The 18,835-nt window shown below is 43.6% G+C and overlaps 1 protein-coding gene across 1 annotated transcript in view; it reads left to right on the top strand.

Moving 5' to 3' along the window:
* The window catches only part of LOC115122999 (filamin-C-like), a 94,281-nt gene that overhangs the window by 41,652 nt on the left and 33,794 nt on the right, over positions 1-18,835 (top strand). Inside the window, 3 exon segments of the mRNA XM_065008204.1 lie at positions 9,264-9,512; positions 13,912-14,009; positions 17,482-17,632. Of these exon segments, the coding sequence (XP_064864276.1) occupies positions 9,264-9,512; positions 13,912-14,009; positions 17,482-17,632 (498 nt within the window).

Raw genomic sequence — 18,835 nt, 5'->3', positions numbered from 1 at the left:
GGTAACCAGACAAACAGTGAGTCCCGACCCCAGAGCCAATCGAAGTCTTAAAGGTCACTTTGCACTGAGATGGAGGCGAAACAATTGGTTCTGGGCAGAAAGGCCACATTGTTGTCGCGAGAGAGAGAGAGAGAGAGAGAGAGAGAGAGCGAGAGAGCGAGAGAGCGAGAGAGCAAATCATTTTTGCAACTTAGTACTTTTGTGCTTTAATGCTCTAGTGGAGGAACTGAGGTGGGTTAATGCGAGCTGTTGGATGCCCTCTATTCTCACCTCTCTCTTCACTCCATGCGGCAGTGTGGTTGGTGAACGGCACAGGATGGTTTGAATGAGTGTGGGAGATACACCGCTTATCTCCTGTACAGAGAGTAGATATTGTAAAGGCAGGCCCAGGCCAGGTGCCATGAGGCTGAGAGAGGGAGGCATTCAATCACACACTAATGCCTTGGCTCCAGAGACACTGATGCCTCACACACACACACACACACACACACACACACACACACACACACACACACACACACACCACACACACACACACACACACACACACACACACACACACACACACACACACACACACACACACACACACACACACACACACACACACACACACACACACACACACACACACACACACACACACACACTTGTCAACAGGGCCAAATTCATCTTTCCCGTCAATACCTCCCAACCTCAACCTCTGTCTGACCCCTCTGGAAATTTTCAGAAAACATTCTCATTCCCCATCCCAGCTCCAGTTCGGAATTCTGTCCCCCTCCCTCTCCCTCCAAATGCCCTTTCCTTTTCCCCAAGCCTTTAAGTCATGTGTTTGTTGTTCTTTCCCACTGTTTGTTCTTCCATGCATGTTGTGTTTGATCCTGCTGGATTCCAGGACCATGTCATCAACACCGGCTGTTGTTTGCAAGCTGTTTGTTTGCGGAGTTCAACTTCAAGTTACGAGGAACATTTTTGTTTTGTCGAGTAAGATTAGATGAGGCAGTTTTCCAAGATCAATTCAAAGTAGTGGAGGTGTAGTGGTCCAATGCGAAGGGTAGTTATTAACTGTCTAGTAATATTTTAAAAACATTGCAATTTGTCAACATTGCAAGTGTTGACAGGCTGACAGTCTTGTTGACAGGTGAGACTACTGAGCCGGGGATTCTGGGTAATCTCCCCTCCCAATACATTAGGACACACATGAATGCACGCGCTGATCATTCTGACGCAGTCCTATAGGAGTGTCCCTGTTTAAGCCAAGAGACTCTCAGCATAGACCCCAGTGTGTGGTAGATCCTACACACCCCAGTGCCGGAAATATCAGGCTTTGAAATGTTGGACCAGGACCAAACCTCTGAAGTGATTAAATCAACATCGCTCTCTCTTATCGCATGTGTGATATGTGTGTGTGTGCGCGTATGTGTGTTTAGTACTCTCTCAGGAGTGCTGAAACAGAAGTGTCAGACTGGGAGAGTGTCAATGTAAAGTCCTGCCTTTTTTAAACGGGCACAGTATACCTGAGGGGTCCTCTCTTCCTGGTGTGTTGCTGGTGCAGTAGCACCGCTCTGCAGGGTTCGTTAGTGCTGATCTGCTCTCAGCACCTTGCAGGCTGAATGAAACATGAAACTGCCCCCTCACTGAGTTAAAAAGGAGCCCATCAGCCAATCATATCAATCTTTCTACATCTGTCCTAGCTCTCAATAACACTCCCCCCTAGCCTACCACTTCCACTAACCACAAACTCCCCCAACTACTGAAAACTCCTATCCCCACACCAGAGGAGGCTGGTGGGAGGAGCTCTAGGAGGACAGGCTCATTGTAATGGATGGCATGGAATATACGGAACAGAGACAATCATTTGATTTCCATATGTTGGATACCGTTCCATTTATTCCATTCCAGCCATTATAATGAGCCTGTCCTCCTCCTCTGCCCCACACCTCCTCCCACCACCACCTCCCCTTCTACTCTGTCCTCCAATTCAAAACCTCTTTCCCCTTTCCCCTATGGTCCAAGCCCAAACTACTAGCCACCCCTACCTACAACCCCCACCCTCACCTCCCCACCAACCCCCAACCTTATACCCCCTGTACTTACTTGACTGGACCAACTCATAGATAAGGCTGTCAAATTCCACGTGACCGTTTAGTCACGGTAATTAGGCTTCTCCAAGCTCTGATGCTGCTGATGGTCATTAGTAGCCTACCACACTTGCGAACTGCCTGGTACTCAGCACTCTATTGTCCCTCTAATAACTCTGACATCAATGCAAATGTATTTGAAAATCTAATCAAACACTTCATGAGAGCCCATGAGCTCATGTTGTGCAACATTTTGCGCGAAAAAACAGAGTGATGGCCTCTACCAAAAATAGGAATAGAAAGCCGATCCTCCTCTGTTGAGTTGAGTTGATTTTTTTATTTTTACAGGGACAGTTCACATTAATCAACGTTTCAGTAAGTGCCGGTTTTAGCCAGCCGGCTAATTTTCACCCGCTGTCCCTGGGCAGGTTATTAAAAACAATTACAATATAGACAATCATTGAGCAGTGAGCACACGCAGAGCAACATAAGACAAGCAAGACATAGCATACAGACAGAGCAACATAGGACAAGCAAGACGTAGCATACAGACAGAGCAACATCGAACAAAAAGCAGCAAGACAAAATTCATAAAAGCAACAAAGTGTTTCCACACCTCACAAGCTACAGACAACAGACAACATGGAAAGCGGCAACACAGCTGGGGATTATGTTCACAAATCTGATTGACCTTTAGCCATGTCTTCATGCATTTTGTGAAAGTGTGATATGTGGTGCAGTTATATGTGTCTGATGGCAGTGTAATCCAGACATTGGAAGCTCTCACAGTGTAAGGGTTTTCTTGTGGTGAAGTAGAGGCGGACCAAAACGCAGCGTGGTTATAATGATTCATGTTTAATAAAAAAAGATAACCACGAACACTACAAAACAATAAACGTGGAAAACCAAAAACAGCCCTATCTGGTGCAAAACACAGAGACAGGAACAATCACCCACAAACACACAGTGAAACCCAGGCTACCTAAGTATGATTCTCAATCAGAGACAACTAATGACACCTGCCTCTGATTGAGAACCATACTAGGCCGAAACATAGACATACCCAAAACCTAGAAAAACAAACAGACTGCCCACCCAACTCACACCCTGACCATACTAAATAAATACAAAACAAAGGAAATAAAGGTCAGAACGTGACACACAGAGAAAGCGGATTTACTAAAGGTGCTTTTCCTTAAGGGAACTATACAGTCACCTCTCATGGCAGACCTTGTGGATCTGCTGCCATATATTTGGGTTTTCTGTTTAACAAAAATACTGAGTGGAGGGGGAGCCAGGCCATTTAGGATCTTGAATACAAGACATGCGTCGGTGTATTGCACAAGATTTTCCCTAATCAGGAGCTCATGCTTTCTGAGGATATAACAGTGATGATGGCTATTGGGCTTCCTATCAAGCACTTTGAGAGCCTGTTTGTAGAGAGACTGAATGGGTTTTAACGTTGTACAGCAAGCTTTGGCCCAACTAGTCAAGCAGTATGTTAAATAGGGGAGTATCATAGATTTGATGTACAGTTTTGCTACCTCTGTCATCAAACAGTTTCGTATCATTCGGAAATTAGCTAAGTTGAATTTGGTTATTTGAATGACCTTTTTCACATGATTTTTAAAAGAGAGGTTGGAATCAAGTATGATGCCAAGGTACTTAAAATCAGATACCACCTGGAGCTTCTCCCCTGACACATAGACATATGGCTCAGTAGCATCTGTTGCCCTCTTTGTGAAGAACATGCAAACAGTTTTTTTCACATTGAGATGCAAACACGAGTCACCAAGCCACTTTGTAACCTGGACCATTACAGTAGTTCTTGTGCAGCTTGTTGTTTGCTCTTTGCATGCACATACTGTATATCACTGTACCATCTGCATACATTTGAACTTCAGACCCAGTACAGACAGAAGGCAGATCATTAGCTATGATGTACATGCTGAACAGGAGAGGCCCCAGTATTGACCCTTGGGGCACTCCCACATCATAGCTAAGAGTGGGCGACAGCTCATTGCTCACTCTGACACACTGAGTTCTGCTTTCAAGGTATGATTTCATCCATCTCAAAGCATCAGGGAAAAGTTGAACTTGGACAATTTTGTGATGATAATCTCATGGTTAACAGTATCAAAAGCCTTCCTTCGGTCCAGAAACACAGCCCCAACAACGCCCCCTTTGTCCATATTGGACTTCACATTTTCCAGAAGAAAGCAGTTGGCCGTTTCTGTGGAGTGTTTTGCTCTGAAACCAAACTGCATGGAGTGTAATGTGAAGGGGCTGTTGTTGAGGTGGGCAATCAGTTGTTCTGCTACACACTTTTCAAAAAAGTTACTCACGTCAGCAGGGTCGCCCGAGTTAAAGATGGCCGTTATTATGGCCGACTTTCATACCCTCCCAGACCAATAGATGTGTTGGTGACCTTAGCAATGGGGCCAATGAGTGACTCTTTGTAGTTTTTAAGAAAGGTTGAGTCAATAAAATAGAAATTGAAGGCTATTGATATTTCGACTGCATCCTGTGTTAGATTGTTATTCACCATGATTTCTAGTCTTTTTGCAGTGTTACTATGGTCTTTCCCTGTTAACTTTTTTAGATTCTCCCAGATCAATTTAGAATTTCCCTTTGCTTCACCAATTATGTTAATATAATATCTTTCATCACCTTATTTCTCAACATGGTAAACCTACGTCTGTCATGATCTAATTTGAATCTTAGGGCTATGTTTAGAGCATAATCTCGTTCTTTCATCAGTTTCCAGATTTCTCTATTTAGCCAAGGAATAGTGCTCTTTTGGCCAGGTTTGGATTTGATTTTTCTTTAGGAAACGATTTATTGTCGTCTGGATTATGAATAGAAAAACCTGACTATCAGCTTTCACGTCTGTATAGGACAAGAGATCATTCCAGTTAATTCCCTTAATTGCGTTTTCAAAATAGTTTAATTCACTCTTAGGTATTCTTAGTTGATCCGGCTTTCTAACAGTAGAGAGGTTAAACCTGCTCTTAGACAGCTTTCTGGCTATAAGTATCAGATTATGATCAGATAGCCCAGTAACCATATTGAATGATTTAGCCACTCTCTCTGGTTTATTACTGAACACCAAATCAATCTGTGTTTTAGAGCAACAAGTCACCCTGGTTGGCCCTTCAACTAGCTGTGTCAATAGTCTAGGTGGTGTGGGTAAGGCGGAGTCAGGCGCAGGACACAGAGATGAGTAATAATCGTAACTTTACTCAATAAACAATCTTCCATCAAGAAGAACAAAATTCCAGAGCACATAAACGAGACAACATGACAACAATAAACACGCACAAAACCATGATGGAACCAGAGGGATAAATAGGGAATAAATTATAACGTAATGGAAACCAGGTGTGTACAATCAAGACCAAACAAAAGGAAAAATAAATGTAGATCGGTGGAGACTAGAAAACCGGTGACGGCGACCGCTGAACGCCGCCCGGACAAGGGAGAGGCACCAACTTCGGCGGAAGTCGTGACAAGCTGTGTAAGGTCAAAGGTATTAGTGATCCGTTTGAGGGTTTTCCTACAAGACTTGTCTTCATAATTAATATTAATATCTCCCATTAAGATGACCTTTTTCACAAAATCACATTCCCCAAGCATGTTATTAAATTAATCAAAAAACAAGGTGGAAGGTGGCCTATACATTCAAATAAGGGTAAAAGAAATTTGGGGAGACAGTGTAACGTTCAGGCCAATACATTCTAGTTCATTATCAATAGTAGAGGCCTGCTATATTTATTTCTCAACTTTCCTAATATGAAGCACATTGCTTATATTTACAACAGGAGTATAGCCTACCTGAACAGAATAGGTCTGCCTTTGTACTATGGGGATAGTAGATTGACATAGGCTAGTGCTTTTACTGTTCTTTAAGCCTACTCATATTGTTGGCTGATAAAAAGTTAATGTATCTTCAATATGCACCTCAGAATTGGATAAGAATGCGCAGTTGCGTCCCCGATGTATCTGTCTTCACTTGTAGCCTGTGAGAAAGACCCGATCAAGTGATGGAGCGCTCAGCACAGCAGTTACTGGCCGCAAAAGGCATGGATTTTTTTTTAGGGTGTATTATGGCCACACAAAGGGAATGCCGCTGTGAAATTCTAGGCATTATCAAGTGCTTGTCAAATTGTGAATGAGAGACTGATGTAGTGTGTACAGCCTGCACAAAAAAAAACAAAGCAGAGCTCATGCCTTTCAAGCGACTTCAAAAAAATCATCATTAGAGTCTCATCATGCAGCCTTACAATGTATTAAAAATCAAAACATATAGCCCAACGTTTGTAGCACAACTAAAGTTACATTAATAACTCTAAATTAAGCATATAGGAGTAGCTATTTCTTTGTTAACCGCTCAACCCAGAATAGCAGCATGTGCGCAATCCCTTCATTGTTTGGAGAAAATATCCTTTCTATTTTATTCAGCTTTGTTCAATGGTATTTTTCATACTATAAATTAATGCCACGGAATTCTAAGAAAATCTTGTCTGCTAAATGAACTAGTGTTTAGAAGCCATTTAGAATAGTCAGATAAGAACATGAGGACAACTCAGAGTATGCTGTTCTTCTGAAATAGATTTCTTCTGAAATAGATTCTTCTGAAATAGATGACATTTTCTTCATATCATGCTTCTTTAGACCTGTCTAAAATAAATAATGGATTTAATGTGAAGGTGTAGGATACGATACATAGATTTATTAGACTTTTAAAATTTAGATGTTCCAAAGGTCTGCATCAGTGTCTTTCTTGTAGGCTGTGTGGGAGCCAGGAAATGCTAAAAGCGTTTATGTTAATTAACGATCAATTACCGTGAGACCGACAGTTATTTGCTTAACAATCACCGGCTGACGAAATTTCGTGACTGCCACAGCCCTACTCATAGAGCATTCACAAACACCCTCGGGATGCTGAGCCCCACATAGAGCCGCCATGGCTTCATTCCCAGAAAGTCCAATCCCCCAAACCTCAGATGGGAGAAACCAGATACCCGTAACATGGTGAACAGGGAAAACATGAGGTTTTCAGAGATTCTTTCTTTCATAGTTAATATTAACATCCATAGCAGGGTGTATGCTGAAAACATCCTGACCTGGATTCTATGTAGGAGTGAAAGGGGGGGAAAGAATGAAAGGAAAGGAAGAGAGGGAAGAGAAGAGGAAGGAAATGGCTCTGTCAGTGTGCTTGTCTGCTGTGTGGAGTCATGTTGAGGAGTTTGGCCGGAGATTTGAGCAGTTGTGTGGTCTGGAGACCACATATTGAGTGTCTCGGTCTTGACTCGGTCTCTGACAATTATCAGCTTCCATTCAGTCGGCGCATAAAACCGCTCAGACAATTAGACAGCTAAATTGGGCCGTAGGGGACCTCTGTCATTTTTAAAATTCCATGTATGTGTGTTCGGGTGTGTGTGTGTTTGACTCTGTATGGATGTGTGTCTGTGTTTAATTTAAACTGACCTCATTTAATTTACCTGGGATTAAATGGCATCCAATAACAGTACACTCCTAGAAAAAAGGGTTCCAAAAGGGTTCTTTGGTTGTCCCCATAGGAGAACCTACCTGGAACCGAAAGGGTTCTATTTGGAACCAAACAGGGTTCTTAAAAGGATTCTCCTATGGGGACAGCCGAATAACCCTTTTAGGTTCTTGATAGAAGAGTGTAGTACTAGCACACAGCTCTGTCCACTGTCTAGCTTGGTCAATACTGTACAGCTACATGTTAGATGTAGCCTAGTGCTGTTAGTCTGTACTAGCAGTAAACACTTTTAGACAACACAGAGATTAATGTAGACCTGAATATTGTCATGAGAGATGGGACAATCCTTAGATGAGTCTGGCCCAGCTGAATGTGTACAGTCAGTCAGGAAACAGACACACAAACACATGACGTACACCCCAAACTCCCACTGCTCCAGATCCTGCAGTAACGCATACACAAGCCAAGGGAAAGGGGGATACCTAGTCAGTTGTACAACTGAATGCCTTCAACTGAAATGTGTCTTCCGCATTTAACCCAATCAGAGAGGTGTGGGGGGCTGCCTAATTTCGACATCCACATCTTCTGGGCCCGGGGTTAACTGCCTTGCTCAGGGGCAGAACAACCGATTTTGACCTTGTCAGCTCGGGGATTCAATCCAGCAACCTTTCGGTTACTGGCCCAACCCTCTAACCACTAGGCCACCTGCCACCCCAATGAGTGTGTGTGTGTGTGTGCTTGTATGTGTGTGTGTGAGGGATCATCCAACTAGCCAAGACAAATGGATCGAAGCATGAAGCGAAGAGTAAACATCAGTATGATGAAGACAATGACTAAGGAGTCCTAGAGTGATACCATTGCCTAATCCCCCCCAACCATCTCCCCATGCCGCCTTATGTGTGATCTGCCTGGTAAAGTGATCACCGTGGCGGTAAGGCCGGGGCAGTCAGATTCTCATAAAAGCAGAGTAAACACAGATGTTGATGTTGTTGTGCCAGGCAGCTGAAGGCCGAGGGCAGACACCAGAACTCTGTTATTATGATTCTACAACACACGGTTTCTCTTTAGAACAGAACGATCAGATGGCGCTAGTGCAGTAGTGTTTGTGTGTGTGTGTTTGTGTGTGCATGTGCGTGTGTCTGTGTGTGTTTGTCCGTTAAGTTGTAACTGTAAATGGCAGAGGGCGTAGCCCTTTCCTCCAATCAAATGACCTAGTGGCCTCACGGGTGGAATGTTGTTAATATTTTAATAAGCCACTGAAAATCAGGTGTTTCTATGTTAAGCGGTTTTGATATATTTCAGTGGTCTGTGATGTATATGAAGTGTAATATTGGAATGCAAACTGAAAATGGAATACATTTCAACTCCATATCATAAATGGTACAGGTGTATTCTTCAATTTAAGCCCATAACCATGTGTGATGTGTATACTTTTGTCTCAAAGTAGATTTGTTTAAGACTACCAAGAAACGATCTGTGTGACCCTGATTTAGCCCACTGCAGTAAAAGGTTAAACTCAAGTTACCTGGGAGCCAATTTTAGCGGCCAGTATCGCTTTCATGGGAATATTGCTTTCTTGCACAATTCCATAGTCTATTACTATGTTCTTTATTCAGTATCAGTACCTTAGTATATGACCTGACCGTAACCCTCCCCTCTCTCCCCCTTTACAGACAGTAAGGCCATCGTGGATGGGAACCTGAAGCTTATCCTGGGTCTGATCTGGACTCTGATCCTGCACTACTCCATCTCAATGCCCATGTGGGAGGACGAGGACGATGAGGACGCCAAGAAGCTGACCCCCAAGCAGAGGCTGCTGGGATGGATCCAGAACAAGGTGCCCCAGCTGCCCATCAACAACTTTCACCGTGACTGGAGGGACGGCAAGGCTCTGGGAGCCCTGGTTGACAACTGTGCCCCAGGTAAGAGCTGATCCAGGATCTGTGACTCATCCTGTTGTTAGACTCTGCTGGCTTGGAGCTGATTCAGAAACAGTTTAGTGTTAGTTGATTTGAGTGGAAAGATGTCAGGACCCTGGGGGCACTGATTGACAACTGTGCCCCAGGTAAGGCATCGAGGAACATTTTGAGTGCAGATTGTCAATCTGTAAGAACTGCAAGAGCTTTGTAAGAGCTGATTCAAGATCTGAACATTCATTTGTTGACAGTCGTCTTCCAGGTTGCAACTCATTTGAGAGCTGTTTGAGGGTTGATTAATCGTCCATACTATTCACAGTACCCTAAACACTAACCTCAGCCATAATTCCAAGTATGTGTCACAGAGAAGTTCCAGAGAAACTACAGTGTTTTTGAAACAGTCTTGTTGAAACACTAAGCCTAATGAGTCCAGGTCACGGGTAGTGGTTATGTACTTTCTGGCCTGTCTAATTGGGGGGCTTGATTGAAGACAATGAGAATATTTATTTTTGGTGAGTGTATGCATGGCATGTTCTGTGGGGTGGGGGTAGAGGTCATGGTGCAGGGGCTACCATAGAGCACGACATCAATGAGGAGATCCTTATTCAAGGTGGGGATGTGGGCGCAACGTATGAATGGATGAGGCCAAAAAGAATACAAGCTGCATTCAATAAGCAATATTCCTGAACTGCACAACTTCACATCAGAGAAGGAGAGACCTTGGGGAACCAGAATGGGACTTGTGTCTTCCGTATGCTCTCCCCTACCACCCTTAACTGTTAATCAGAATCAGCCATTTTGTCATTATAAAACAATCTGATGAGAGAAGAATGAGGGAAAGAGAGTGGAGGAGGAGGATGAGGAGGAGGAGTGTAGGGGGTAACCAAAAAACACAGACATTTAGAATCCCCAAACCACAGAGAGATAGTGCATAGGCGGTAATTAGAGATCAGGGTCATCAGGGCCTAGCCAGGGGGACTTGCCCGACAACTGCCCTAGATAGAGTGATCCCCGCTGGGGAAGGGTTCATAACTCTAGGCCTGGCTCTCTCTGTGAAGACCTCTACTAATTTGGACTAGGCTCCTGGCAGGCACTAGGGCTTTCTAAGACATGGTTCCAAGGGGAACTCAGACTGACCTCGGGTCAGGAGACACGTTTTGTTCAACAGAGCCTCTAATCCTCTGTTTGTACAAATGGTGTTGAGACCAGATGAGTGGAATGGCATTAATAGGTTCACAGAGTTAGTTACTCCAGAGAAATGAAGCCAAGAACTGAGGTGCACTGTCTTTTTGTTTACTGAAATGTCTGTATGTGTGTATAGGTGGTTGATTTTTGTAGGTGTGTGAGTGTGAGTGTGCGTGTGCGTGTAAGAGAGAGCCAATGTGTGAATGTGTGCTTTATTTGTTTTCATGCGTTTGGATGCTTTTGAGTGTGTGTTTATGCGCGTTTGTGTGCATGACAAAGTGTGTTTGCTCAGGCAGGAAGTTGAGAAGTGTGTTGGTGAGAGGCTAAGGTGGGGGAACAATAAACAAACAACGACTTCATTCTCCCCCATGCTGAGCCTGTCTAATTCACTTAACCAGACCACAGAGCGGGTGTGTGTGTGTGTGCGTTTGTGTTTTACATGTGCGTTTATGGTGTACGTGCCTAATCATGTGTGTGTGTATGTTTGTGTGTGTGTGTGTGCATTTCTGCTTTTCAGGGTGAGTGTGTGTTTATGGTCTAAGTGTCTGTATTAGTAGTGTTTACACTGCGTTTACACAAATCTCTGACACTGAGCAGGACTAACTAGCAGGTTTTATTCTAGGCTTTGACCATACAGGGCTCTGTTTCTCTCTGCTCTCACTGAAACATTTACATTGATAGATCCAGGACAAGCTATACTCTCACAGTACACGTAGCGTTAGGGCAAAGTTCAATTCTCTCACATTCTCTCGCAGTGACACCTCTGCCTATATGCGGACTACGAGCTGCCACTAGGCCCGTACTCAGGGGCCCTGACCTCCGGTGGGGCCCCGTTGATTTTGTTAGCCACTCATCATTCATGGCAAAATGTGTAGAACTGCAGGGAATTAGCTTTGAAAATGCAACATTTTCTCTCCATCCCTGGCAAAACCAAGTCTCACTAGGGGCCCCCCAACCAAATCTCGCTAGGGCGCCCAAAACGCGGCCCTCTTCTCTTGTCAGCACAAAATGTAACATTCAGGACCGTCCACCTATTAGCAAGAAATGTGAAACATACAGTAGAGCATAAAAACAACATTGCACTTTTCTTTTCCTACTACCATTGCCTTTGCTGATAACTTCTTCAATGAGGGAAAATGTACTTACTACGATTGTGATATGTGGTTGTCTCACCTAGCTATCTTAAGATGGATGCACCAACTGTAAGTCACTTTGGATAAGAGCGTCTGCTAACTGACTAAAATGAAAATGTAAAATATAATAACTGTTTTTTGTGAAACTCAAACTGCTCTCAGACCTGCTAGCCTCTACAGCATAGCTAATTGGTCCTGACACCTTGAGTTCCCCCGATTCAGCCAAACCCCTTCCCTGCAAGGCGCTGGACATGGGTGTGCTGCAGGCTGCAGTGTGGAGGCAGTGGTTTCTGGCTGTTGTAACAGCATGGTGAGTGTCAGAGTAGGGAACACAGCAGCGAGGAACGCAATAAGTGAAAACACATGTAGCGCACCGCATTTCCTGCCAAACACATTATTGTGTGTGTGTGTGTGTGTGTACTCATGTATGTTGTTAAGGAGCAACAGGAACAGGGCAGAGGCCTCTCTGTTAGAAGTAAGGGCGGACAGTAAAACAGTGAAAGTTAAGCGTATTGTCCGTAAATGAAGGAAAGGTTTGCTCGTGGCTTGAGTCCATGCCTTGTCCTACAGTATATTTACACTAGAATACAACAATAAGCCAGGATTAAGCAACAGGGAACAGAGAGGGTTTGGACACAAACAAATATTGAACACAACCAAATATGAGGGTCAGGTACAGCTCTTTGGCAGTGTGGGAGAATGCTTTGGGGGTTTACGTTCCTCTCAGGTTAGTTTTTCAAAACTGCCAAGAGACCCCTCACACAGTCACTCTCTGCCATGTATTTGTTTAATATCCTTTTGCCTCACACCTCTGTTTTCATACGACTCCTGGCAGTAGTGGGGTTTGTGCAAGGAAGCCACCCTGAGCTGAGAACATTCTAGATGGAACTGCAATAGAGACTAATGAGACTTATGGAAAATGTATTGCCATGTACTGAGGTGGGCGAAACAACAGTAAAAAACAACAAACCACTCTGTCACATTGAGTAGTGCTGAGCCCTCTTTCCCGTTCCACAGTCCATGGATACAGCCTGGTCTCATACAGTAGACGTAACATAGTACATTAAATCCGGGAAACTCAAATTAGTATTATACTGTATGTTACGGTTGGTATGGTTACATAAGACAGAAGGTTACTTAAGACAAAAAAGAAAGGAGGCTGCTTGATCTTGGTGGGCATACAATGCGAATGTTTAGCAACACAAAGGTTGCGTGTTCAAATCTCATCATGGACAACTTCAGCATTTTAGCAACTTTTCAGCTTCTTACTACTTTTTAGCTACTTTGCAACTACTTAGCATGTTGGCTAACTCTTCCCCTAACCCTTAACCCTTTTAGCTAACCCTTCCCTTAACCCTAACCTTAATCTTAACCCCTAAACTTGCTAACGTTAGCCAGCTAGCTAATGTTAGCGACATCCACCTAGCTAACGTTAACCACAACAAATTAGAATTCGTAATATATCTTACGTTTTGCAAATTCATAACATGTTGTATGTTTTGGAAATTTGTAACATATTGTACGTTTTGCAAATTCGTAACATATCATACCAATTGTCATTCGTAACATATCATACGAAATGGAAGATGGACATCCACAAATGAATACATACCATATTAAACGTAACATATCATACTAAATGGAGTGTCTCGGATTTACGTACAAAATAGTACAAAATGCTGAGACCAGGTTGGTGGATAGAGAACTGTGTAGTGATGACACTCCTCTGTGTTTGTGTGTCATCTGAGGCTTCCTACATCTCTCATCCTCACGTCACTCCCTGATAATCCTATAAGCTGCATTGTCTGTGTGTGTGTGTATGTGTGTGTGTCAGCTTTCTTGAAAGTGACCCACGGTCGGACATCAGGAAAAAAGTAACACACCGCTCTCTAAGCATTGACCCGCTCACTCTTGCTTGTCTCTACATGTCTTTACTGTAGAGGCAAAGTATTGCGGGTAAACATGGTTTGGCAGTTGTCATGGTTATAGTGAATCGTAGTGGATGTAGCTATGTTGATTCTCTGTGTACTGTTGTCCCATGACTAAATGCTCCCTCTCTCCCCTCTCCCTCCCCCCCTGTCATGTAGGCCTGTGTCCTGACTGGGAGACGTGGGATCCTAGCCAGCCTGTGGAGAATGCCAGGGAGGCAATGCAGCAGGCTGACGACTGGCTCGGTGTGCCCCAGGTAACATCACCACACTACCTACACTTCCCTCCTGGTCTCACCTGGTTTAGTTCACGTAACCTGAACTCATTTGTACTAGTTAAACTCATCTAGTTAAACTCATATCCACATACTTGGTTTAGACTCAGCAGGGCAGTCTTTGATAACCCTTTACGGCTTAAAGATGGGTAAAATGTATTATGATGTGTTTATAAATGCACTGTAAGACTTGTCATAAGCCTGTTTGATCAATCTGTTCTTTGAGTGAGTGAGTGAGTGAGTGAGTGAGTGGTGAGTGAGTGAGTGAGTGAGTGTGTGAGTGAGTGAGTGAGTGAGTTAGTGAGTGAGTGAGTGAGTGAGTGGGAGTTGGTGGATGTGTCCCAGGTGACAGTCCACAGCCACATAGGCCAATGTGGATAAGTGTATGTGGGATTGCTAACTTCTTCAGTGTGTGGTTGTGGAGGTACATGCTGCTGTACTGGGCTGGGTCTTGGAGAGAGGAGAGGCCAGGTTGGCATCAGGTTAGGCTGTATTCTGAAGAGGCGAGGGTGGGTTAGCCAATGCCACAACCAGGACCACTGGAGTGTGTTCATATGAAACCACAAACTGTTTCCCCAGTCACACACTAGTCTATAGCACTTTTAGATTACAAGATGGAAAACATGAACACCAACTCTATATTCCCTGTGTGTGTGTGTGTGTGTGTGTGTGTGTGCGTGTGTGTGTGTGCATGTGTGTGTGTGTGTGTGTGTGGGGGGGTGTATGCGGGTGTGTGTGTGGGTGTGTGTGGGTGTGCGTGTGGGGGTGTGTGTGGGGGGTGTATGCGGGTGTGGGTGTGTGTGGGGGGGTTACCTTCAGTGTATTAATTGGCCCAAACATTAGTTACCATTAGCTGAAACAACCTTCTGCTCCTTAGTCAATGATTTTAACGCAGACCAAGGGAACCTGCAACTCTTCATAGAGAAATGAGGGGAAGAGAGAGAAGCAGATATATGGCGACATGAATATTAGGGATTAGAAAGATTGGTGAGACCATGACGGGCCTTGATATTTTCTCAGATTGTTCTTAATAAGTATATGCATGTGTATAGTGGAGGGAGTGTGTGTGTACGTCTGTATGTGTGTGTATGTTGCATTTGAGCTTATATGGGAGGGTCCAGACCATCCCTGTATGGCAAAATGGGGCCAATCCCAGCATGCTTAGAGCCCGGGTCACATGGTGGGAGTAACAAGGTCGTGGGATGTGATTACATCTTGAACAACTGCACCAGGGTCAGCTCTTGTTACCCCTGTCTAACCTTAAACATTGTGATCCCCAAAACACCACTGACCATGTATCAGTCGAGGAACACACAGAGAGTAGCATAGTGGTTAACTTAGTGTGTGGCCATGCTAAATGATGTCTGATCTATTTTCAGGCTCGCCCCCTGGCCCTACAGCCAAGGGTTAAATATAGCTACAACACCCTCTGACACCCCTCAGAGAGAGAGAGAGAGAGAGAGAGGGAGAGCGAGAGGGAGAGCGAGAGGGAGAGGAGAGGGAGAGGGATCCAAATGGATGACTATAAAGAGAAAGAGAGACTACTAGAAAGGGAGAAAATTGTCCATTTTGACACAACGGGATGTGGGATGACATTCTCCGTCTGAAAACAGAGAACTTATTGACAGACCCTTTAACAAGGTTGGGAAAGTCCTGAAGTCATTTAGACTGGCTTCATTTGGCCAAACTCATTATTTCTTCTGACCATGGGACATGGTTTAAGAGCTCTTGAAAATGTCAGTATGATTTCAGCATTATACATTGGGAGTAGAATACCTATAATAAGAGTCTGTGTATGTATGTATGTATGTATGTATGTATGTATGTATGTATGTATGTATGTATGTATGTATGTATGTATGTATGTATGTATGTATGTATGTATGTATGTATGTATGTATGTACAGGGATGCCTTTAGCAAGTACAGCCTGTTTCCTCTCAGAGCCATACACTCTGTGGGTATGTAGGTCGTAAATTAGCATGTGTGTGTGAGAGTATGTAAACGTGTGTGTGTTTCCACCTGTAAGTCCCCATGTTGTGTATAATTATGGACTCCATTATCCAGGGAGCTGTTTAAAACACAGACATTTCGTGTGCCTAACAGCTGCTGCAGAACCTGACTTCTGTCTCTCTGTCTCGCTCTCTCTCTCTCTCGCTCCCCCCCCTCTCTCTCCCTCTCTCGCTTTCTCTCTCTCTCTCTCTCTCCCTCTCTCTCTCTCTCTCTCTCTCTCTCTCTCTCTCTCTTTAATATTTATATTTTTCCTTACATCTCCCCCCTTTTCCCCCCTCTCTTTCTTTCTCTATATCATTTCCATCTCTTTTCCTCACTTGCTCTCATTGTCCTGCTCTCTCCTTCCCCTTCTCCCTCTGCTTTCTCCTCCCCCTCTCCCTCTGCTCTCTCTTTTCTCCTCCCCCTCTCTCCTTTCCCCCTTTCTCTCTACTCAAACCTCACTCCTGTAGCTCACTCTAGCTCCACATAGGGGAACTTTCTTTCTCAGTAAAACATTAAACCACTCCAACCTGATTTCCTGGTGGCATTTCTCGCTTTTCTATTCCTCCTCTCCTCATCCTCTTTCCACTGCGATCATAAGGAAAACACATTGTGATGTTGGACAATACAATCAGCCTTTAATTCCACCAGAGCTGCTGTTTTTGATTCCACTGCCCTGGTTTTCTCTGTCTTTTCACCAGCCTGTTGTTTTACATCAACTTTACAGGCAGAGAGAGAGCCATGAGGCTCTATGTCTATTTTATGTCTTTCTTTGTTGTGTTTTCAATTGAAGTAAGTTCTTTATCCTCGGGTTAGTAGTTATTAATACAATATTTATTATAACATTATTAAATCATGCTTTGAGTATGTGTTTGGAGAAACAGGAAGTGATGTGATAACCTTTGACCCCTGTGTGTGTGGCACATCTTCCTGTCCCCCTCTTCTTATTAAATCAGGCTTTGATTGTGTACAGAGAGGAAGAGGAAGAGAGGTCCAACTTAGTGGAAAATCTGTCTCCTTGCGTTTTTTCATTGTTTCGCCCACCAATCAAGGAGTTTTTGTATGGAGGTCAATGAGAGAGTGTTACATTTTGTCAACAAAAAAATGTATTTGATCAAATAGAAATTTCGTAATTCTTAAGTTGTTTTGAGTGTACTAATATAAGTAGGAAACATGACATATTCATGGCATGAGGCTAGTAGCATAGCCTCTCTCTCCATTGAATACAGGCTGTTGAAGTCAACAATCCTCATCTAATATTCAGAAAAGCATTACAATAATGAGATGTCTCCACCAATCCAAAATTAAGGATAGGCTGGAGTTAGACAGCCCACCGTGCCGCTTTGTGGACAACGACTCCCATTGTTAGAGACGTGTATCTTGTGAGTATATCCATAGAAAAACAGGATGTGATGATAACCTTTGACCCTGTGCACCGTCTATTGTCTTCTCCCTCTCTGTAGGTGATAGCCCCTGAGGAAATAGTGGATCCCAATGTGGACGAGCACTCGGTGATGACCTACCTGTCCCAGTTTCCCAAATCCAAGCTGAAGCCTGGCGCCCCGCTGCGCTCCAAGACTCTGCACCCTAAGAAGGCCAAGGCCTACGGACCAGGTGAGAGAGAGAGACTGGGAACAACTGACTTCCTTCAAAGACTTTAACTTCTTTATCTATATATACATCATCTGGGCTCCCGACAGGACTGACCTCTATAATATATAAACAACTATAGCTCCTTGAATCTCTCAATCAATCAGAGATGATTACTACTGGCTGGCAGCACTGCCGCCAAGAAGATGTGGTCTCTTAGATGATAATCACCTCACTCTCTCCTAACCGCCAGTGCATACAGTTATTATTGACAGTGAGAATGAATGGTGCTAGTCAATGAACAACATTGCTCAACATTGACATTATCCCTGGTTAGCCACTATTGGCATTAAAAAGCCAAACCTACCACTATCTGCCAATTCATTTCCAGCAATATTGCCCGTCTGTCTGTGTGGTGAGCATGTTTGTGTCTATGTCTCCGTGTGTGGCCAGTTGATGCGATAACCGTCTTGTGGGTTGACAGAAATACTTGCACTACAAAGTAAGCTTACCTGGCAGAAGTATATCATGCGTAAATATATAATTTGTATCTATTATTTGTTTTTTTCAAACTTTTCCATGCAAATGGCAAAAATTATAAATGGGGGATTGTAAATGATGCAGACAACTACATTGATAGAAGCCACAATCTATAAGCAATATTAAAGCTGATCCACCCTCTAAAGAATACAAAGACAATAATAACTATAACTTTGCCATGAAATGAGCAGCAGCGGTACAGAACCATCAGTAGACCGGCACATTAGACGGCACATTCCTCACTCGCTAAATGCACCATTAAAGGGCCAGATGCACAAATAAAGAGCCAGATGCACAATTAAAGGGGGATCACACTCACTTTTACTTTTCTTCCAGACCAAAACAAATGGCCTTCTAATGTAATTTAACCATCGATATGGACTCAGAACATCCAATTTCGTCGTTTCTCTATGAACGTTTGTAATTATGAGAGTGAATCAAGGAAAAATTAAACTGAGAAAACAATCTGGAAAAATATAAAACATAATTTGGGAAAGAAATCACAGATTTTATAGGGCCCCCCCTTAGAGTTGTTTATTAACAATTATTTGACCAGGTATATTGACAGAAAACACAGTGCACTACTTTCTCTTGTACACTATGGACCCGGGGTTGAATTGATACATGTTGGTTGGATGGGGTTGGGGGAATGGAATGGAATGGGAGGATGGGGGTGGAAGCCCTCTT

The sequence above is a fragment of the Oncorhynchus nerka genome, linkage group LG23 (genome assembly GCF_034236695.1).
Source record: "Oncorhynchus nerka isolate Pitt River linkage group LG23, Oner_Uvic_2.0, whole genome shotgun sequence".
In the NCBI taxonomy this organism is placed as follows: domain Eukaryota; kingdom Metazoa; phylum Chordata; class Actinopteri; order Salmoniformes; family Salmonidae; genus Oncorhynchus; species Oncorhynchus nerka.
Note: the sequence above shows the minus strand (reverse complement) of the source record. Positions and strands in the feature narration are given on the sequence as shown.